We start from the raw sequence: 18,665 nt of genomic DNA, 5'->3' as shown, positions 1-18,665 counted from the left end.
TAAACTGCTTCTTAAATTCATTATGATCCTTTTCTTCATGGCATCATCTTTTTTATTTTTTTAATTTTTTAAATTTTTTTTACTGTTGTTTAATACCAAATAGCCATAGGAACTACATACATATTTCAGTTTGGACAACAAAGCAAAACAGGGACAGACTTCGTAAAGCTTGATTACAGTTTATTTTTGTTGCATGTAATTTTCAATAAGTCTGGTTTATTCCAACAGCTGTAATAAGCATGGCAGATCTGAAAAGTGTTTCATGATTGCTGGGTCTCTTTCTTTGTCTCTGGTGATAGAGGTGTCTTAATTACTGTTTGTTTTTGTAAATTTTAAGGATTAGTCATCCTTTGATGCCAGATGAGTCAGTCTTACCATACATTTTCAAATCTTTGTGTTCAAAGGCTTGATGGAGTTGGGTTCTGATAGGAGATTTTGAAACATGCTGCTTCAACCCATAGTTAATCTTCAAGCAAAAGCATTCTTGTATGTCACGGCCAGCTCTTAATCTGTTTATATGGAGATCTGACAGTTTTGGAAGATACCTTTTACTGTGGACATTTTAGTTACTGCATCTGTCTTTCTGCAACTTTAGTTTTCTGGATAAATGAAAATAGTCTCCAGATCCTGTTGACAGAAGAGGTGGTGACTAAAATGTGGATTTGAAATCCTGGCTCCGTGCAAGCAATGGCAGATCTCCCATTGACTTTAATAAGGCCAGGGTTTTGCTCTAGCTTCTGTTACTGTCATTCAGAGGTCCCTGGTAGTTTTTTGTCCACAGAACCAGAAGAGTGTTTCTGGGAACTGGGAATGTGATGTTTTTTCCAGCCACCACTCTCGTTTTGTGAGAGTGTTGTTCCATTTTTAGGAGGGCCAGGGAATGGTTTTTGCAGTGTGAAGGTTGATTTGGAGCATTAAAACCCCACCAAACACACAAGTAAAGTATTACCAGGAGAGTCTGTAATTGTGAATGCTTTATTTGGTAGTAGCTGGAGGTTTTGCTTGGGCTGGAGTTTTTGGCTCTGTCATTTAACTTCTTTATAGGCAACCATCCTCTCTTGTTGTTCTGCTCCCTCATCTATCTCATTTATAATGCATACCTGTGTTATGTAGTCTTCTTGTTTTCTGGGACAGACATAGTGCAGTCCTCTTTTGTCAAATGGTAGATAAATCATTAGTAGGACTGAGAAGACATGATTTCATTTCAGTGCTTTCCATTTCAAGCAAATGGTTACCACCCACTCATGCAGTGTTCGACACAATTGTAAACTCAACACTGACCCCTTACACGCTGTCTAACACCCTCTTTTCTCACACTATGCTGTATGTCCTGTTGCATGGACATGACCATCATGCCTGTGACACTTAGCACAACTCTGTGCCCAGCACCCCACAACCCATCTCAGCGTCCCAGCCCAGCAGTGTTCCTGCCCCCTGTGCTGTGCCTCCTCTTCTGCTTGCTGACACCGAGCTGGTCAGGTTTCCTCATGTTCAGTGTCCCCCCAACCCCGATGTTCTTTTTTTCTGCATTGGTTTCCTCCACATGGGAGACTTCCATGTAGGCAGAGCTTCTCCAGCATGCTCCTTCCTTCAACCTTACCTTGCCCTCCAGACTTTTCTCTTAAGGATGCCAGTGCTTTGGCCCAAAGTGGAGCAATGCAGTTGGAAGCTGTTGGATGGAACGGAGAGGAATAGTGTACCTGCTAGCCATCCACAATAAAGCCAAAGGCTGGATCCAGTTTGCAAGTGGCAGTTCCCTTGGACCTAACAACAATGCATGGGCGCTCTTGTAAGCAAGTCCCAGTCCCTGCAAGAAGTGAGTAGGACTGAGATTACTGCTTTCTAAGCTGATACTTGGATGCTGGTTCTCTGAAGAAGTTGGGTGCTTTACGTTCAGAGGGCTTTGAAGGCAACAGTTTGCGTATTATAAAAAGTGTTACAAACCAACCTAATGTCTTCACTGTTAGCCTTCAGCATAAGAACAGTGGTCAACATGTACAGAAAAGCATGCTAAAAGCAGCAGTCCACAAGAACAAACACTGTTTGAAATCCCTACATAAGTTTATTGTGGTATACATGAAAACTGAGTTGCTTAAAACTTCAAAACAAAATGAATGGGAAATTGTTTTATCTCTTGGGGGAAAAGAAAATTGTTTCAAAGTGCTGAACTTGAGTAAACAAATAGTGCAATAAATGGTTACATGATGCACAATTAAGATAAAAAATGATTAGTATGCTGACATTTTGTATGGGTTTGGCTTCATTCAAAAATAGGGGTATATAGTTATCTGTCTTCAGTCCTGAACTATGTTAATGTGTCTCAGTACGTACCTCATCGTATTTTATAGGTGGCAAAAGTGGAATATATTAGAAAAAAGCCAAAATTAAAAGAAGTTCTGGTGAGATTAGAAGAGCATATGGAATGCACCTGTACATCATCAAATACTAATTCAGATTATAGAGAAGAAGAAACTGGTATGTTTTCCTTTTATTTTTGCATTAATGCTTATTTCATATGGACCTTGTTTTTATATTAGTAAAGAATGTAAAGCAAATTTTACTTCCCGTGAACTTAAGTAGAGAAGCCCCCAGCTACTTCTCCATATGTTGAAGATGCAAAATTAGGAACAGTTTGTGCTGGATAAAGAGTATGGACTTGAAGTTTAAATTCTATCAATTCTCATTAGGTCAGCCTTTAAATAAAAGTAAATGACCGATATTATTCAAGTCTTGCTTAACTAAGTTAAAGGTTGTCCTGTTGCAGTTTATTGGTGAACTCTGTTGCCTAATTTTTTTAGACTTTGTGGAGACAGGGTTAAGGCTGAGATTTACTTGACCTTGGGGAAAATACTAATGAAAAGAATATAAAGCACTTAGGAATATTTTTTTTTTATTTAGAAGTAAGGAGTTTTGAAACAACAGTGCCAGTTCCTGTTGTTTTCTTATGCATATATAGTCAAGAATTTATTGGCAGTTGCTAGGTTAAGTGTGTGTTTGCCTTCTCAAGACAACATTTAAATTATCATGGGGAAAGATTTGTGGGGAAGAATTCTTATTTTCAACATGACTTTCATAAAACCACCTAAAATTGCTAGCTCAGATCCGTTTGCTAGGGTGCAATAAATGCAGGACTTGACATATGTAAAAAGAACGCCTCCCATTCTCCTGATTTTGGTTGAAGGTAACCCCAAAAGTTGCTTTTTCTTCTGCCAGGAATTTAGGGGTTCAATAGACCCAGCTCTGAGATTAGAATCAGTGAAGAGCAAGTAAATATAGGAGGAAAGCTGCCCAGTGGTGATGGATTTCATAGGTGTCTGGGTAAGGAAGGATTTTCTGTACTGCCTCTGTCTAGCTTGGAGACATAAACCTGGTCTAAGTGAATGTAAACTTCAGTTGCTATGTACAGAGCAGAAGAATTAGAATTTGTGTAAAAGCAAAGATAGGTCTCTGCTGTGATTTTTATTGGACATAATTTATAATCCAAGCTGAGTGTTTTAGCTAAAACTAGGTTGAGTTGTGAGTAGACAAAAACACATTTAAAGTGATTATTTTTGTTGTGTGTATGGCTCGATATTTTTTCTGTCCTGTATTTGGAAAAAACAGTTCTGCTAGATCAATTGTGTGTGAAAAAATGGAGTAAAATTGGAATGGAAGAATAAAGTTTTCTAGGATTTAATTACTGATAGGAACAAAACTTGCACCAGCAAGTGGATGGTGAGCTGAAAATAGCTTAACTACAGAGCTGAAAGCAAATGTTGAATACAGCATGGTAACAGTAATTATAGATGGATCTTGGAAATGACGTATGCAATGCCAACTTCGTTTATTATTTCTTTACTTTTGTATAATTACTTTGTAAACGGAATGTCAAATCAGACGTTATAAAGTTATTACTTTAATGCAAAATATAATGAGATTTCTTTGAAATGTAAACGGTTTGAGTATTTATTACTTCAGTGTTCAACAAAATGCATTACCTTAGGGCTTTTTACCAGCCCTGCCCTTATGTTAACAGGAAGGCCTAGGGAATCAGGTAAAAAACGGAAACGAAAAAAGTTAAAACCAACATAAAACCTACTGGAACTATTTGATATTCAGGTAGGACCTATATGCTGAACACCCTAATAGCACAAGTACTGGAAAACTTAATCAAATATCATCACTTCAACTTAATCACTGTTCAAAATCTTGACACTTGCTACCTCAAGGCTGCAAAGAGATTAGATTTGATTGGCTTTGATAATTCTACCTGCTGGTATTTTTCTTTTAAGCTCCACATCACCATCAGCATCTTACATTCTTGAGCTACTTCCTCTTCTTGCCTTTTTTTTTTTCTTCTTTTTTATTTATTTATTATTTTTTTGGAGGGTGCTAATACTTCAGCTTCTGAAATTTCAAGTTCCATTGCCTCTGCTTTTGTTTCATTATTATTGATTTCTGAGGTCAAAGCATCACATAATAATGCATGAATGAATTGCCAGGTTACAAACTGTTGTATTCTGAGTCATTGGCTGTAAAACATTGAGCATATGTACATGGTAAATATTATTATATGCATGACCATCAAACCCTTGTTTTGGCATGAACTGGGATTGATTGTACATGCACCCAAGGTGGTCTCTTGATCTGCCTACCTGAGAAGGAAGATGCTTAGAAATTCCATTTTTGTGTTGCAGGGCCCTGTGCTACTTACCCCAGAAAATTAAGATCTTTTTTTTTGGTCTGTTCAGTCTCAGTAGGATGATGCCAGTCACTTATCAAAATTCATCAGTTTTTCAGTGTAGTGAAAAACTAACACCCTCTCGATGCAAAAATGACTGAAATCCTTTGGCCAACATATTAGCAATGTATGATGATGGCAATACACATTCCAAATTAAATACAGAGTTTTCATTGCTTAATGACTTGAAATTATGTAAACTGCAGTACTTGCAATTGATTCTAGTATTTGGAGTGGGAATTATTTGAATTTTGCAGTGTATATGCCTAACGCCTGTATGACGGTGAATTTGATTTCAAGCACCTATTTTTGCACATAAACTCCCAATGGCAATTTTCATTTATACTGATGTATCTTTTCTAAAAAATGCTAAACTTCATATCCTGTTTCAGATTAACAGGTATTTATTGGGAGTAGTATGATAGAAGCAAAGATTTTCTAAAATTCAACTTTAAAAGTGAGCATGTAAACTCAATCAAAACAGCATTTAGAACTTCTTGTCCCAGGTTAGTGACTCTTCATGCAGAACAGTTTTTTTTTTAAGTCATCTACTTAGAGGATAGGACCTTTGATTCTAATCATAGAGTTATTGTATCTTTTTTCTCTCCTGCAGATGTAAGGTGAAAATAAGCTAGAAAAAAAACTTCTCTCTGGGACATGGATGTACATGGTTTGTTACATTCCTGAACCTACTATGTATGGTGCTTATTGACTGTATACTTTATTTGTTCTCCTATGTGAAAAAACTGGCTCAAAAGAACACTTAATGAGAACAAAGAGACAATGTACATTTGTTTAATGTGACATCAAAGCAAGTATTGTAGCACTCTGTGAAACAATAGGAAGCTTCCCTGTCCAAAAAAAGAAAAAAAGAAAGAAAAACAGAAAAGAAAAAAGACAGTTGAATGAATGGAGGATACCCAAAGTACCCAAAAACATGACAAAAATCTAAGTGAATAGTGGACTTCTGTCAGAGCAGTCAACGGTGCTTTACGTCAAGAAATGTGCCTGCGTTCTTGATGAAGATGGATGGATGCTGATGGACTTCAGGCACAAAAAAAGCAGGAATGTATGAAATGATCAAATGCCACGCAAACACTATAGAACAATACATCCTTGCTTGGTGGTGTTTTAAAAGTCTATACAAAAAAAAAAAAACCTTCTGGGGAGCCTTAAGTGGATTTTTTTTTTTTTTTTTTTTTTTTTTTTACACCATAAAGTGATTATTAAGTTTTCTTTTTACTCTTTGCCTAGCTTTTTATTATCTCTTGGACTACATTTGCCAATAACACATATAAAAGACTGGTATAACAATAAGCAGAACACAAAACATTATGGTATTTCTCCTAGTGGGATGCAAACTAATGAGATGTATTAAAATAAAAATGGTATACCTATGCATAATTTTCTAGACGTTTCTTGGTTTATGTTCCCCAACCTCCCCCGTAATTTAAAGCATTACAAAAACAGAAAAAAAAAAAAAGAGAAAAAAAAGAGACGTGCGTAAACAAATCATAGGATATCCATGCAGAAATCCTTTTTTTTTTTTTTTTTTCTTTAAGACTTATGCCAGTTGCCTACTAGTGATATTGTGTTAGCAATTGTCATTCTTATCAGTATACAGATACTTTTATTTCACATGTTGGAGCTGTGTGAAATGTACAAATTCTTGTATCTGCATTGTACAATGTCATGGTGGCATGGGAACTACCTTGCTGCAAATATTTGAACAAAACCTAAAATTCTTTATTTTTGGTAAAATGTTATGCTTTATGTGTATTCAACAGAAATATGTGTTTTTGTAAAGGTGAAGTTTGTATTTTTATCTAAAAATTAACAGTTTTATATACCTGAGAAAGCCTGCTATGTTTTCTTGAACCAAAAAAAAAAAAAGAAAAAAGAAAAAAAAGCATTTTGTGGTCATATTTTTGTAGTAGAATAGCCCAAATAACATCAAAATCTATTTTAACTATAGCAGGGCAGATAAAATACTCTGGCACAAGGTCCTGTATTTTCAAAGTGCCAAAGGATTAAATGTTCAGCTCCCCATGGATTTCAGTGGGAGCCGCATGGCTAAATCCTTCTTTACTGCTTTGGAAATTTAGGTCTGTGCCAGATATGACATGGCTACTCACTTGGCCAAAATCACTGCCCCACCCCAGTAGTTTGGATTATGTACCCTTTGTTTTATTTGGATTATCTCATTGGATATGTAAAATGAACTACTGGTTTCTTTTCTTTGTGAAACATCTACAAAGAGATGAAAGAGTTTTCTCCTCTTAGTTTGGAACGACAAAATGTTATCTTAAGACAGTGTTTCCATTCAAATCAAAAATATCTTCAAATGTGAATGAACTGCAGAACCTTAAAACAACAAAAGAGAGAGATTTTTAACCTTTCCATTTCTTTAAATATAGTTCAAACATCCTCCTCCCTTTTCCCCCTCCGTTCCAGTAGCTATGTCCAATTTCAACCAAACAAAGCAATGTTAGCTAACAGGCATTATTGGCTTCAGATGCTAATGCAGAGATAGAGTTAGTCACCGTTCTATTTTGTGATCATTTTCCCAGTGTATTTGTTGAGCACCAAAACTGGAAATACATTTAACTACGATTGTCTGTGCTTGTTTTCCACTAAGTGTACTGTTCACAATGTTATGCACATGAATGTATGTGTCTGCGTTTAAAAAAGTGTATAAAATGTAATTTATATATTTATGTTTCAGTGGGATGCCAATAATGTTGCTCCGTTCCGTTTTTGTCTAAAAGATATCTAATGAAAAAAAATCATTTATCCATTAAAATCATGTAGATGAAAAGCATTATGTGACCCACTCAGACACTGTGCAGATATAAAAGGATGTCAAAGTCACTTAAGTGGAATAATTTGCAAAACAACTTTTTGAGAGTCCTTTGGTTGCACTGGCATAAGAGGTTGCATTCAAGTCTGTGGGCCAGATTCCCTGGAGTAACTCTGTTGAGTATAATGGAGCTCTGCTGATTTACACCACCAGGGAGTCTGGCCCTCTGTTAAAGTCCTGGAAAAGAGCAGGCCAAGGCATGCATTTTACTGGTGCCAGCAAATAAATTTGTTATGCCAAATTCAGCAAACCAAGCGGGAATGAAGACTGAACAGAGTCTTCTCCAGTAGTTGTTTGTTTGAGACTTGTAGTGTTGAGTTAATTTTGTTACAAGGAATGAAACGCACATGAGTCTTTGCTCTCAAGCACAGTGTTTATATGGCATGCAGCAGAAAACACAAAAATCTCAGGGCTATATTCTCAGCTATTATAAATTGGCAAAAGTTTTTGATTTCAGCCTCCCCTAAGCTAATTTACATCAGATGAGGATCCAGTCCATGGTTTTAAAATATGAGGAGTAGTGTCATGACATAAGTATCATTTACTGTTGTCTGGCTGAGATATTACCTGCCAGCCTTTTGAACATTACAGGCTATGGTGTTAGTAGGCCTTCTTTGAGATGGCAAATACAACCAGAAGGAACAGTAACATTAAAGGTTGTGACACAGGAGACATCAATTCAAAGTTAAGTTGGACATTTCAAGGCCCATATCCTCAGCTGGTGTAAATCACCATTGCTCTGTTGCCTGCAATGGAGCTGTACCAGCTTACACCACTTGAGGGGCTGGTCCCTCATTCTTGCTCATCCCTTTCACTACTCGGTCCTGCAGGGATCTCAGATTGTTGTGTACTGTTAATGTAATCCTGTGTTCTCTAATACTTAAGCACAATAAGTGAATATAAGAATGAGTGTCAGACTTAACTTTGAATGTCCAAGCTCTGAAATGGTTTGTTTCACCATTGTGGCTGTAAATTAAACAGTTCTCTGTGCATTTGTGAATGCCGTGTCATATCTTCTTCCACTGTTGGAGCTGGACTCCATCTGGACTTTAGAATGCAACATGTGGAGTGTTAGAGGGAAGGGTGTGAGCAGTTGGAGCCGCCAGATATGTGTTGAACAACTCTGTTATTCATGGGGTGGAGGGCTAGTGGGGCACTTAAGAAATGAATTTAAAATGATAGTTGTTGAAAGTCATGTTTCCGTGCAATCCTTAAATATCGTGTCATTTTTGTCCTTGCACAAACCAGGCAGAGATTTGGGGACAAAGTATTTTGGCAAAATGTTATTCCGTTTACATTCTACAGTCACTTCCTCTGTCCAAAGGTTCAGAAGTTGTTGGTCTGATTTTGTGGTCTTTTCTGATCGAAAAGCATATTTGGAAGACAGTGCCTGAAAACAATCTCCATGTTATAATATGGTGCATGAGTGTTGATTCTCTAGTCAAGTCATTACGTTTAATACTGTGCTTCATCTTTCCTGAGCTGCCCTTCAGTTGCTTTTATTGAGTGAAATCAAGGAATATGTGCCAGTTTTCTTTCCTTTTCTTCTGTTCTCTGTCCTGCTTGGCATCTGCTTCGTTAGTGCGTGGTGACTGAAGGCAGTTGCTCCTCTCCAGCCCTGGAGGTTTCCAGGCAGCTCTGGTTCTTCTATGTCTTTGAGCTTAGGCTTTTTACTCTTCTTGGAACAGCATCTCACACATCTCCTCCCTCCAGTGGGCTTCAGTATTCCAGGTTCTCTTGGCTGTCTTCCTTGGGTCCATATTCCTGTTCTGTGGGCTGTTTTACAGCTATTTTCTGCCTGACTTTCCCATCTCTCTCTTTCTCAAGGATTTTCCCTTCCTAGGTTCTTTCTCATCATGTATCTCTTCGCTCTCCTCCTGCCTGAGAGAACAGTCTTTGATCTGTTTATCTCTAAATCAATTGCTTTATCTAGGCATGTACCCTGAGATCCTGTCTCCCAGGCCAACAGGCCCATAACTGACCCCCCACGTGAAAAACAAATGCTCTTATATAGACAAGCTTTTGTGGAGAGGAAAAGATTCATCTTTGCATTTGGAAAAATATTCGTTACTGAAGGCTCGCTGCTGAAGCTCTATCCAACTCCAGCAGCAGTGTAACTCTGGAATAGTGGTGTTCAAGCTATTCCAGACATCTGACAGTTCAATTAAAATTCACTTTCCCTTCATAATTTAATTTGAAAGTGTATCCAAAAGCAAAGATGAAGTTTCAAAGCTCCCTCGGATTTGCATGCTCATATTTTACAGTAAATTGAAGGAAATCATGTTTGTGAGCCCCTTCCATGACTTTGAAAATCTTATCCTGAGTATTTATCTTATCCTCTCTTGGGCTGAAAATCTTGGTTGCTTTAAAACAGAAACAAAGCAGAGGTACATAATTGTTTTAAAGGAAGTCGTTTTCTTGGTGTTTCTAACTCCACAGCTTCTAGACTAGCAGATCTCTAGATAAAGATTGTTTAAACCCTTGAGGATCCCACTTATGTGTGCTTTAATTTCAGGTAAAAGAGAGAAGCCCATCAGTGTTTTATTCCCCAAAACTAAGCCTATATTTTGTATTTTTTATTTTATTTAAATAATTACTGTGTGCTTTCCCACATTTTAATAGAAGGTATTATTCATGTTTGAGCTTTTCTGTGCTGCTCTTTGCTGTAGTGTCTCACTGCAGCACAGCCTTGAACAGGTTTGTACTCATACCCCCTCTGAAATAAAGAACTATTGTTATCCCATTTTAGGCGAGACCGAGGCATGGAGAAATGACTGTGCAAGGTCACACAGCAAGGCTATGGCAGAACAAGGGATAGGACTCAGATCTGAGTGCTCATCCAGTGCCCTAAATCACACGACCATCTTCCCTTTCCAGGAATGAATCCTTGCACCCTTAGAGCTAAATACTGAAAAGATTGAGGGTAAGTCATTTTGCCTAATTATTGTGCATTGGATACATGATCAAAAACCACTGCCATATCAAAGAATGTAGTGACGGATGCAAATCCAGCTTTCAGCCCATGCACTTATGCAGCCTGTTATGCTATCATGAACTGGTCATTTCCTGCATTTCTAAGGAGTCAACCTTTCGTGACTTTGTAGTAAAAATTACGCACATAGAAAAAATGAAGACTCATATTTTATGGGAATTTGCGAAAATTCAGTAGACAATTTTTCATTGTACTTCTCACATCATTGTTATTCATTCCTTTTATGGTGTGAGTAACGTTTCCTAAGGGAGCTGTTTTTATCATGGGCCCAATCCTGAATTCTTTTCCCAGGCCCTAACATGGAAAAACACGTTTGCCCTTCTTCAGACTAGTGCCTAAACATGCATGTAACTTTGAACAAACATCCCACTGACTTTGGGCAAATGGAGCAGAGTTGATGTTTATTACTGTTTTTGCGCAGTGTGCTTTTCTGGCACAGGGTTGGGGGTCTTCTTGTCCTTAGAGTCTTGAAGTATGTTGGAAATAAACCCAAAGATGAAGTAACAAGACTAGTATATACAACTAAAGAATAGCTAGGAGAATTCCCTTCTCTTTTGCTTCCATGGAGGTTGCCATCTTGCTGTATTTGTTATTTTCTGAAAAACTATTTTCCTGGCATGGGTGGATTCAGGACCACCATTACTAATGCCAGTGATCCAGTGATCCCCTTTAAGATGATCTGTTCAGGTACATCAGAGAACATAATTTGAAAACTCACAGTCATATCCATAACAGACAAATTTGAGATTGGAAAAATAATTAGATAAAAATTCATGTGAAATGTGGCATGTTTTAGTTAAAAAAAAAAATGAAGAAGAAGAAGAAAGTGCACAAGATCAGAAGACTGATCATTCATTTTTCAGTTGTGGAATGTTATCAGTCCCATTAGTCATTCTAATTATTTGCTGCATCAGGCCAAATTATGTGCTGAATTAGCTCAGAATCACTACAACACATAAAAAGTTATGGCTGGTTCTCGTTGAACTGCTACCTATTATCATGGCATATGACTGTAAGGTGGGGCCCACAATCACAGTTGTAAATCAAAGAACGAGTCATAGGTTAGGTACTGTTTTCCTTGGATATTGTCTCTAAGTTTATTTTCTGTATGCTAGTTTCTTGAGGGATGTTTGGTGAGCTTTTCACTTAGGTGTAAAGCCAAGAATACGTAGTTCCCAACCTGAAAGTTGCACAGTCATCCTTCCAAGATCAGGCCTGTTTTGGCCTCCGTGTAAACTAACTTTGACCTTCTGTAATGAAGGCAACTGGTTTTACTGTCCATCTTTGAAACTGAGAGTAGCTGTTAAGACCAGGCATGCACAGAATAGAAACAACCAGAAGTGCAGATGATCCATGGGGATTAAAAATCATCCTGATTCTTGAGAAGAACTGGAAATCAGTAGAAGAAAAGCATTTTAGACAGTTGAAAATCCCACCCTGGCTTATTTGGCAGGTGAAAAAAGAATCCAGAAAATCTACTACATGTAGTGATTATTCAGTGACAAAGTAGCTTTTGATAGAAAATGTTTGTGCTTAAATCTTTCAGCAGTTAATAATCATCTTTATAGACCATAATACCTGAATACTTCACTTATCGATACATCAGGGCTTGGATGGACTTTGAGACACATGAAAATGGGACACTCCTTAGGCCAATGGTAGCTAGCTCTATGTTCTAGTAACTGATCAACCAATTACATAACTGGCCAGATCACTAACTTACAGAAATAGATACAACCCTATTGACTTCACTAGAGATGACAAGTTACCTGAGAATTGACCCGAAACTCTTGACATGAAGCAGATAATGGTTTCATATTTTGCTGTTTAGTGTTGTAAAAATAGAATCATTTCCTGGAGCAGTTAAAACAAGAAAATCTGGAAAAGCAATTTCCCACAGAGACTCATCCACCCTGGAATTTGCTAAGGTCCCCGGATGTGAACATGTGCTGTTAGAAAACATAAAACAGCAACTTTGTTTAGGGAAGCCTCTGACCTGTCAAAAATGCAAAGCATTCATTACCAGACTTTTCCTTGGCAATTAGTGGGTAGAATTACTCATAGAAATTGTTTTGTTTGCTCACGAGGGGAGAAGCAAGACATAAATTCAAGATATCCCCTGTTTGACCACAAGAAAGAAGACTCTGTTCAGAGGGGGCCTGTGGGTGAAGTGCTGAGCAGCCTCAGATCCCTTTGGGGGTGAACTCAAACTTGTAGACTGCACTGAAGTATCAAGAGCGCTCCAGAATTGCTGGAGTTCCTGGCTGTGACATTTTATTCAGTGGTCTAAGGGATTTCGGCATCTGATCCTAATTCTTTTTTCAAGATTTTCAGTAAACCTCAGCTATCTTCAAAATCCCTCTGTCTCTGTTCTGCAGAGCAGCCAATTTTGACCCAGGGATGTTGCTGTGAGTGTTACCTTTCTTCCCTAGGCCATGGAACTCAAACCTTAGGTTTGCTTTCTGCTGTTTGGTAAAAGTGTTTTCCAGCAGTGACTTTTCAAGTACCTGTTGCATGCTCAGTTCACTGCTGAAACAGCCTGATATTTCAGATGGGGCTTCCTCCTTGCTCCAGCCATACTTCACCTTTTCCTTCGCACTTTGGTTTTTCCTCTCTTTTCTGTAGAAAGGTGATGCTGGTTTAAGCTGAAGACCAGGGAAGTTATAAGAGGCCAGATTTTCTCCTCTGAGCCCTGCCCTGCTGGAGCCTGATGCCCAGCTGTGCCTGCTGTGTGGAGCCAGAGAAGGAGGGAGAGATGCTGCAGCACTTCAAGGAAGCCAATATATGCCTCCTCGTGCTCGAAAGGTCCTGTATGAAGATGCATCCTCCCTGGCTGCCACCAAGCCCTGCAGTTTCCCCCTTTTCCCCTTGCCTAGAGGACCCATTTCCTGACGCTGACATGTCCCTCGTGCAAGGGAGGGTCTCATACTGCAAGACGTGGTTGAGGAGAGGTGGTATCTACTTAGCAGCAAGATTCCCATGGAAACTGAGTGCTCTGTGCTCACGCACTTGGGAGGGAAGACTCTTCTTGGTCCAAACTCACCCATAGCAAATTGAGCTGCTCAGAGCTCTCATTGGAGCAAGGAAGCTACTAAAATATGTCTTCAGGATCTGAATTCTCCCTTGACTGCAATGGGTTTCCACAAAAAAAAAAAAAAAAAAAAAAAAAAAAAAGCGACAGAAGCAATTTATCACAGTTAGAATGGTTTCTTCAACAAGCCACGTATAAGTCCTGCAGGTTAATGCTCAGCTTGTGCATTTTACTGATGGCCACAAATGCTGCTTTTAAATCATGTTGTCACAATTTGTTCAGGGATTTCTGTTTCTCTTACGCGCACTTCAGAATGGTTTGCCTAACAGCTTGTATCCATTTGTTGTGAAGAGCCTGCTGGCCAAACCAAAATGCTTAGGCCCTGTCTGTGTATCTAATGGGGGTTTGGGGACTTAGCAGCTAGGGTTAGCAAGTACAAGTGTTTCCCGTTAACTCCCTGCATTCCCCTAAGTTATGATTCAGCAATGTACTCAGTGGAAAGCTGAACCTGAAGCATGTGAGATGTTTCTTTGAAGTTACTCGTGCTTCAAGTTAGGCATGATCTGAATTGGCTTGATGAACTGAGGGCCCAAATAGCCTGCTGCGGTAACAGTGTAAACATGATGTTTTCCTTTTGTGCATTCCTCGGAGTGATGCTAGTTCCAGAAATGGTCTGCAACCTTTCAGGAAACTATACCATAGTACTGAAGGAAAGCTTTAACTTTTCAGTGGCTTTCTGTCAGCAGTTCTGCTACAGTAGAAAGCCCATAGATAACAATGGCTGCCCTCTCTGGGCCTCTGAGGTCTCTCCCTTCCTTATTTTCTTCAGCATGTTTCTTTTCTAAGGCAAGTGAAAAAAAAATCCTTAAAAAAAATCCTTAAAAATCTTTAAAAAGGTGGAAAATTAAGCAGATCATATCGTCTTGATTCCTCTATCTACCTTAATTAAGGAGAAGTTTGCCAATAGTGATCTGGTATTTCCTAAAACAAGCATACATGAAGAACACTTTAAGTGACTTCAAAAGAATTTGCAGACTAGATCAGGAAAAGATAAAACCAGAAGTGGAAACTTCTAATACACTTTATAGCTCATTATTTACAGGAAATACATTGTTGCATAGGATACTAATGAATTTTGCAGGATGGAGTTTCCGAAAAAAAAAAAAAAAAAAAAAAAGGTACCTTTTGTACCTTAGAAGAAAGGCCTTGGATCTTTTAAAAGTATGATAGACACACTGTGGCTAGAAAGATTCTACCTCTGGGAAAAGGCTTTCTAAAGTTTCAAATGTGTACACTGTTGTATTTCTGTAGCAACTTCCTGGATGAGCTGCTGAAAGGTGGTAAAGGAAATGGTAGATTTCTGTCTTGGTTTCAGTTGTCTTGTTCTACACCCGAGAAGGCAGAACACTGCATTGCATATCTGCAGCTGTAGGGAGAACAGCAGGATCACATTTGAATATGAAAGGATGAATGTGGTGAAGCTGGTACTGATGTTCTCCATCAGCTAGCGAGGCCAGGGAAGTCAGGGAAGCAGCATGGATACTCAGGTTTACCAGTGACACTTGCCTGGAAAACTAATATTCGCCTGATTCTTAACTAACTTGATTGAAGAAATAATCCTAAAAATCTGTTTCAGGACAAGGGCCCAAATCCCAAGCTACTGGATTTTCTGCTAGTGAGTTGCTGCTCCTCTAGGCCTCAGAGGCATTGTGACACACAAGGATTTCACGGAGATCCTGTGGATGACAAACAGCATAGTGTCACACGATTTAAATTGTTCCCTGGTGTAAACAAGCCCCTCAGTGGTGGCTAGAGAGCTGAGGGGTTGTGCCCTAGCTCATCTCATGGTTTGAAGTGCAGATGTGCTGTCCCAAGGTAACACCAGCTGGTGAAGGGAATATCCCCCCATGGGGGATATTTCACTCATACTGCACTCACATTGCAAGGGCAGCTTTGCTGGAGGTTTGAACATACTTCAGGCAGCAGGGCATTTGCATCAGGACTGAAGCACCCAGGCAGTGAAGCTTGAGCATTTTTTTTTCTTAAATACAGGCTAAATACTTAAATATTAGGTTAGCTGCTCTTTCTATCTTTAGGCACTAAGATACCTCTAAACTTGTGGCTGCTGGAAGGCCGTCTTATCGAAAACCAAGAAGCATTGGCCCTTGTAAAAATTTCTACTCATGCTTGAAAGTGAGGTTTAGGCTCCTAAGTCATGAAAAGGCTTTTGCAAATGTTTGTATTTGTCTTCCTGTTTCCCTATAGATCAACCTGCTTGGCCTGAACTGAATGTATAAATAATAAACAGCTGAAAGACAGTCTGATTGCTTCTTTTTGAGTGTTTCCCTTATGGAGTGCTTGGGGTCACATGGCATCTGCTATGACCTTAAGGACCTGGTTTCTGGAGGCTTTTTTAAGATGCTAACAAACCCCTCATTTTAACTAGCCATCAAATGAGCCAGTCAGTGGTAACCATTCAAGAGAGGCATTAGGAGAGCGTTCTTGCTGGGATACAACATGGCTCTGTCCATGTGCTGGCCAGGGATGAAGGGCTGGAAAACTGTGTGGTGGAAGAGACTATTAATCTGATTTTCCACAACTTTCCTTGCAGCTGCATTTTTGAGGAGAGAGAGAGAGATGGCTAGGCTTGCAGTAACATGTTGTGCCGTCATAAATGCTACAGCCACCATCTGTTTCCAGCCCACGACTTGAAAGAAAACTGAGCAGTAATCTCATAATTCACATGAGCATTTTACACTTGTGAACCCTTCCCAACCTTTGTCTAATAATGAGGGGAGTGCATGGTGCTAAGGTTTGTATTTTTTCCTGCACGTATTAGTGTTTATTTGTATGTCTCTTTCTGTTTATTTTATTTTATTTTTTCCATGGGCCCATAATAAAAAATTCTCTGGGAGGAAAATCAGACCAGTTCTGCAGTCAAAAGAAATATAATGAAGGCGAAATCCCAATTCCATTGACCTTGCCGGCAAAATTCTCCGTGAGGAGGTGCATTTAACATTCCTTGCTGTGTTTGTTTTAGCTACTTGTTGATTAAAAGAAAGACATTAGAAAGTGAAGAGGCAGGTTGCTGAACTGCCCTTTCCCTGCAGAAACACTACTGCTAGAATAGCTGGACATGCGCATTTGAAAACTGCACCATCAGATAGGATGGTAATGGTAGGTTGGATTTTAATGAAAACAAATTCTTCTGCTAATCTTGGCTTCGGGCTGGCCCTCCATGGGATTAAGGATACCACCTGCTGTGCCAAAGACATGCTCAGGTTCGAGGCTGCTGGTGGGTGGGAAGAACACAGACATCTGAGAGTGACGCTGGTGAGCGATCGCAGTCTGTCCTCTTGCAGTGCCCTCGGGGAAGGCAGAGTTGAGATCGTGTAGTTGGTGGAAATACTGCTCCTCTTCAGCCTGAAAAGCAAGGCTAACGTCATTAAGGATTTCTTTCTGACTGTTCCACAAAACCAAGGGCTGCTGTTTCTCTCATCTTTGGACCCAATTTGCACGCCATCTCCTAGCACAGCTGAACTGGCTGAATGAACTCCTGCACTCCTCTGGCCTTAGAAACAATGACTTCCATCATCTCGATAAGACTGCAGAGCAGTTTAAGGATGAAAGGGCTTCTCATTTCATATATACCCCACTGCTGCTAGAATTGTAAATCCTTGATGGACTGAGTTTATAGCAAACTGCTACTGCAAGCAGGTGAAATATATTTTGTGTTGTCATATGTATGGTCAAACTGTTCAAGAAGCCACCAAACAAAGAACTGAGCTTCTGATGGGAAACCAATCTCTTTCAATTTTATTGAAAAATAATAAATACCTATCAAATAAATGAACTTATTTTGACATGTGATACCTGTTGGTTGATCCTCAGTATCTCCACGATGTGCCAGTAAGTGAAAGAGTGTTTCCAGCTGTTGCCAGGTCCAGCAAACATGGCATGAAGTTCCACCAAGACAAGGTTTGTAAGCTCATTAGGTTAAGGGAGTAGATCCAGACAGCCCCTTTTTTACCACTACATGCTATTCTGGTTGTGTTTGTTAAGGTAGCAAGGGTACACCCACACAACTCAGCTTTTTGGTCCCTTCCTCCCTACAGAAGCCACATCCAGCCACATTGACCTCTGTTTGAATCAATGACAAAGATTCATTAACCCATATCTTTCTGTGGTCCTTCTGACAGTTCTATCAAATATGGATTATTGGTGGGCCTTTGGGGTCTAGAAATGCCTATTTTGGTGCTTCGTGACAGTTTATGAGCTAAAAAGGAGACAGTAGAATCTCTTCAAGATGATAGCAATGTGAATCATGTATACTCCTGTATCATTTTCTCACAGAGTGAATTGTCCTGAAAAAATAACTTATTTTTTACCCAGGCTAATTGATTATAGGCAGGGGGTGCTGGGAGCTGTTGGATTAAATAGTCTCTCTTCATTTACTGCTCCCATCCTGCCGGAATCAGTCCCTTCTGCCTCCCAGTCCCTTGTCTGTAGCTTGCAGCCGCATCTGAATGCTCACGTGCTGGTACAAGCCTTCTCCCTGCCCTCCCGCCGTGCCCCTTGCTGTCCTTGGAGCTGCAAGCAGTTTTCCCGAGGCTAGGTTTCACATGAGAGGGAGCACATGAAGGGCAGCAGCAGGGAAGGTCTCTGACATGAAATTCCCAGGAAAAGGATTTGCACATTTTATGACCGTTCAGATGGAAATGCAACGGAGCTGAATTATTACTCCTTAATCCTGCTTTCTCACTTTCCTCCCAGCAGCCTCCTCCCCTCAAGCTTAGGTAATACAGAAGCTTATAAACAAATCCCACTGCATGAAAAATAGCAAAGGGGGGAAAAAAAGGGGACCTGGGTTAGGGCTGTGATGGATAGACAGGTGGAAGGCAGGCACCAGAAAGGACGATGAATGGTAAAAGCCTTTGATGGAAACACTAAAGAGCTATTGAAAATCCAAGGGGTGGGGGGAGGGAGGAGAAAGAATAGCAGGAGGAGGGAAAGCAAGGGAGCCGTGCCCCCCTCCCCTCCGCCCTCTTTCTCAGGATGTTGA

The 18,665-nt window shown here is 39.6% G+C and overlaps 1 protein-coding gene across 10 annotated transcripts in view; it reads left to right on the top strand.

The window, feature by feature from the left end:
* Positions 1 to 17,473, top strand: part of PDGFA (platelet derived growth factor subunit A) — a 34,402-nt gene extending 16,929 nt beyond the window's left edge. The window contains exons 5-8 of one of the 10 annotated variants that reach the window (XR_011803464.1): positions 2,349 to 2,475; positions 10,330 to 10,503; positions 16,215 to 16,415; positions 16,966 to 17,473. Coding sequence is in view for 6 of the 10 variants with exons in the window: in XM_038186790.2 (XP_038042718.1) it covers positions 2,349 to 2,475; positions 10,330 to 10,463 (261 nt within the window). In the remaining 4 variants the exon portion in view is untranslated. Of the gene's footprint in view, positions 1 to 1,612; positions 1,817 to 2,348; positions 2,476 to 4,015; positions 4,099 to 5,112; positions 5,227 to 5,333; positions 8,573 to 10,329; positions 10,504 to 13,197 lie in introns of those variants that run through there. The other 9 variants (XR_003500639.3, XR_003500640.3, XM_038186790.2 and 6 more) reach the window with 9 other exon arrangements.
* Positions 17,474 to 18,665: the final 1,192 nt, after the last annotated feature.

Source organism: Anas platyrhynchos, chromosome 15, assembly GCF_047663525.1.
Source record: "Anas platyrhynchos isolate ZD024472 breed Pekin duck chromosome 15, IASCAAS_PekinDuck_T2T, whole genome shotgun sequence".
NCBI classification, from domain to species: domain Eukaryota; kingdom Metazoa; phylum Chordata; class Aves; order Anseriformes; family Anatidae; genus Anas; species Anas platyrhynchos.
This window is presented reverse-complemented; position numbering and strand designations above follow the sequence as displayed.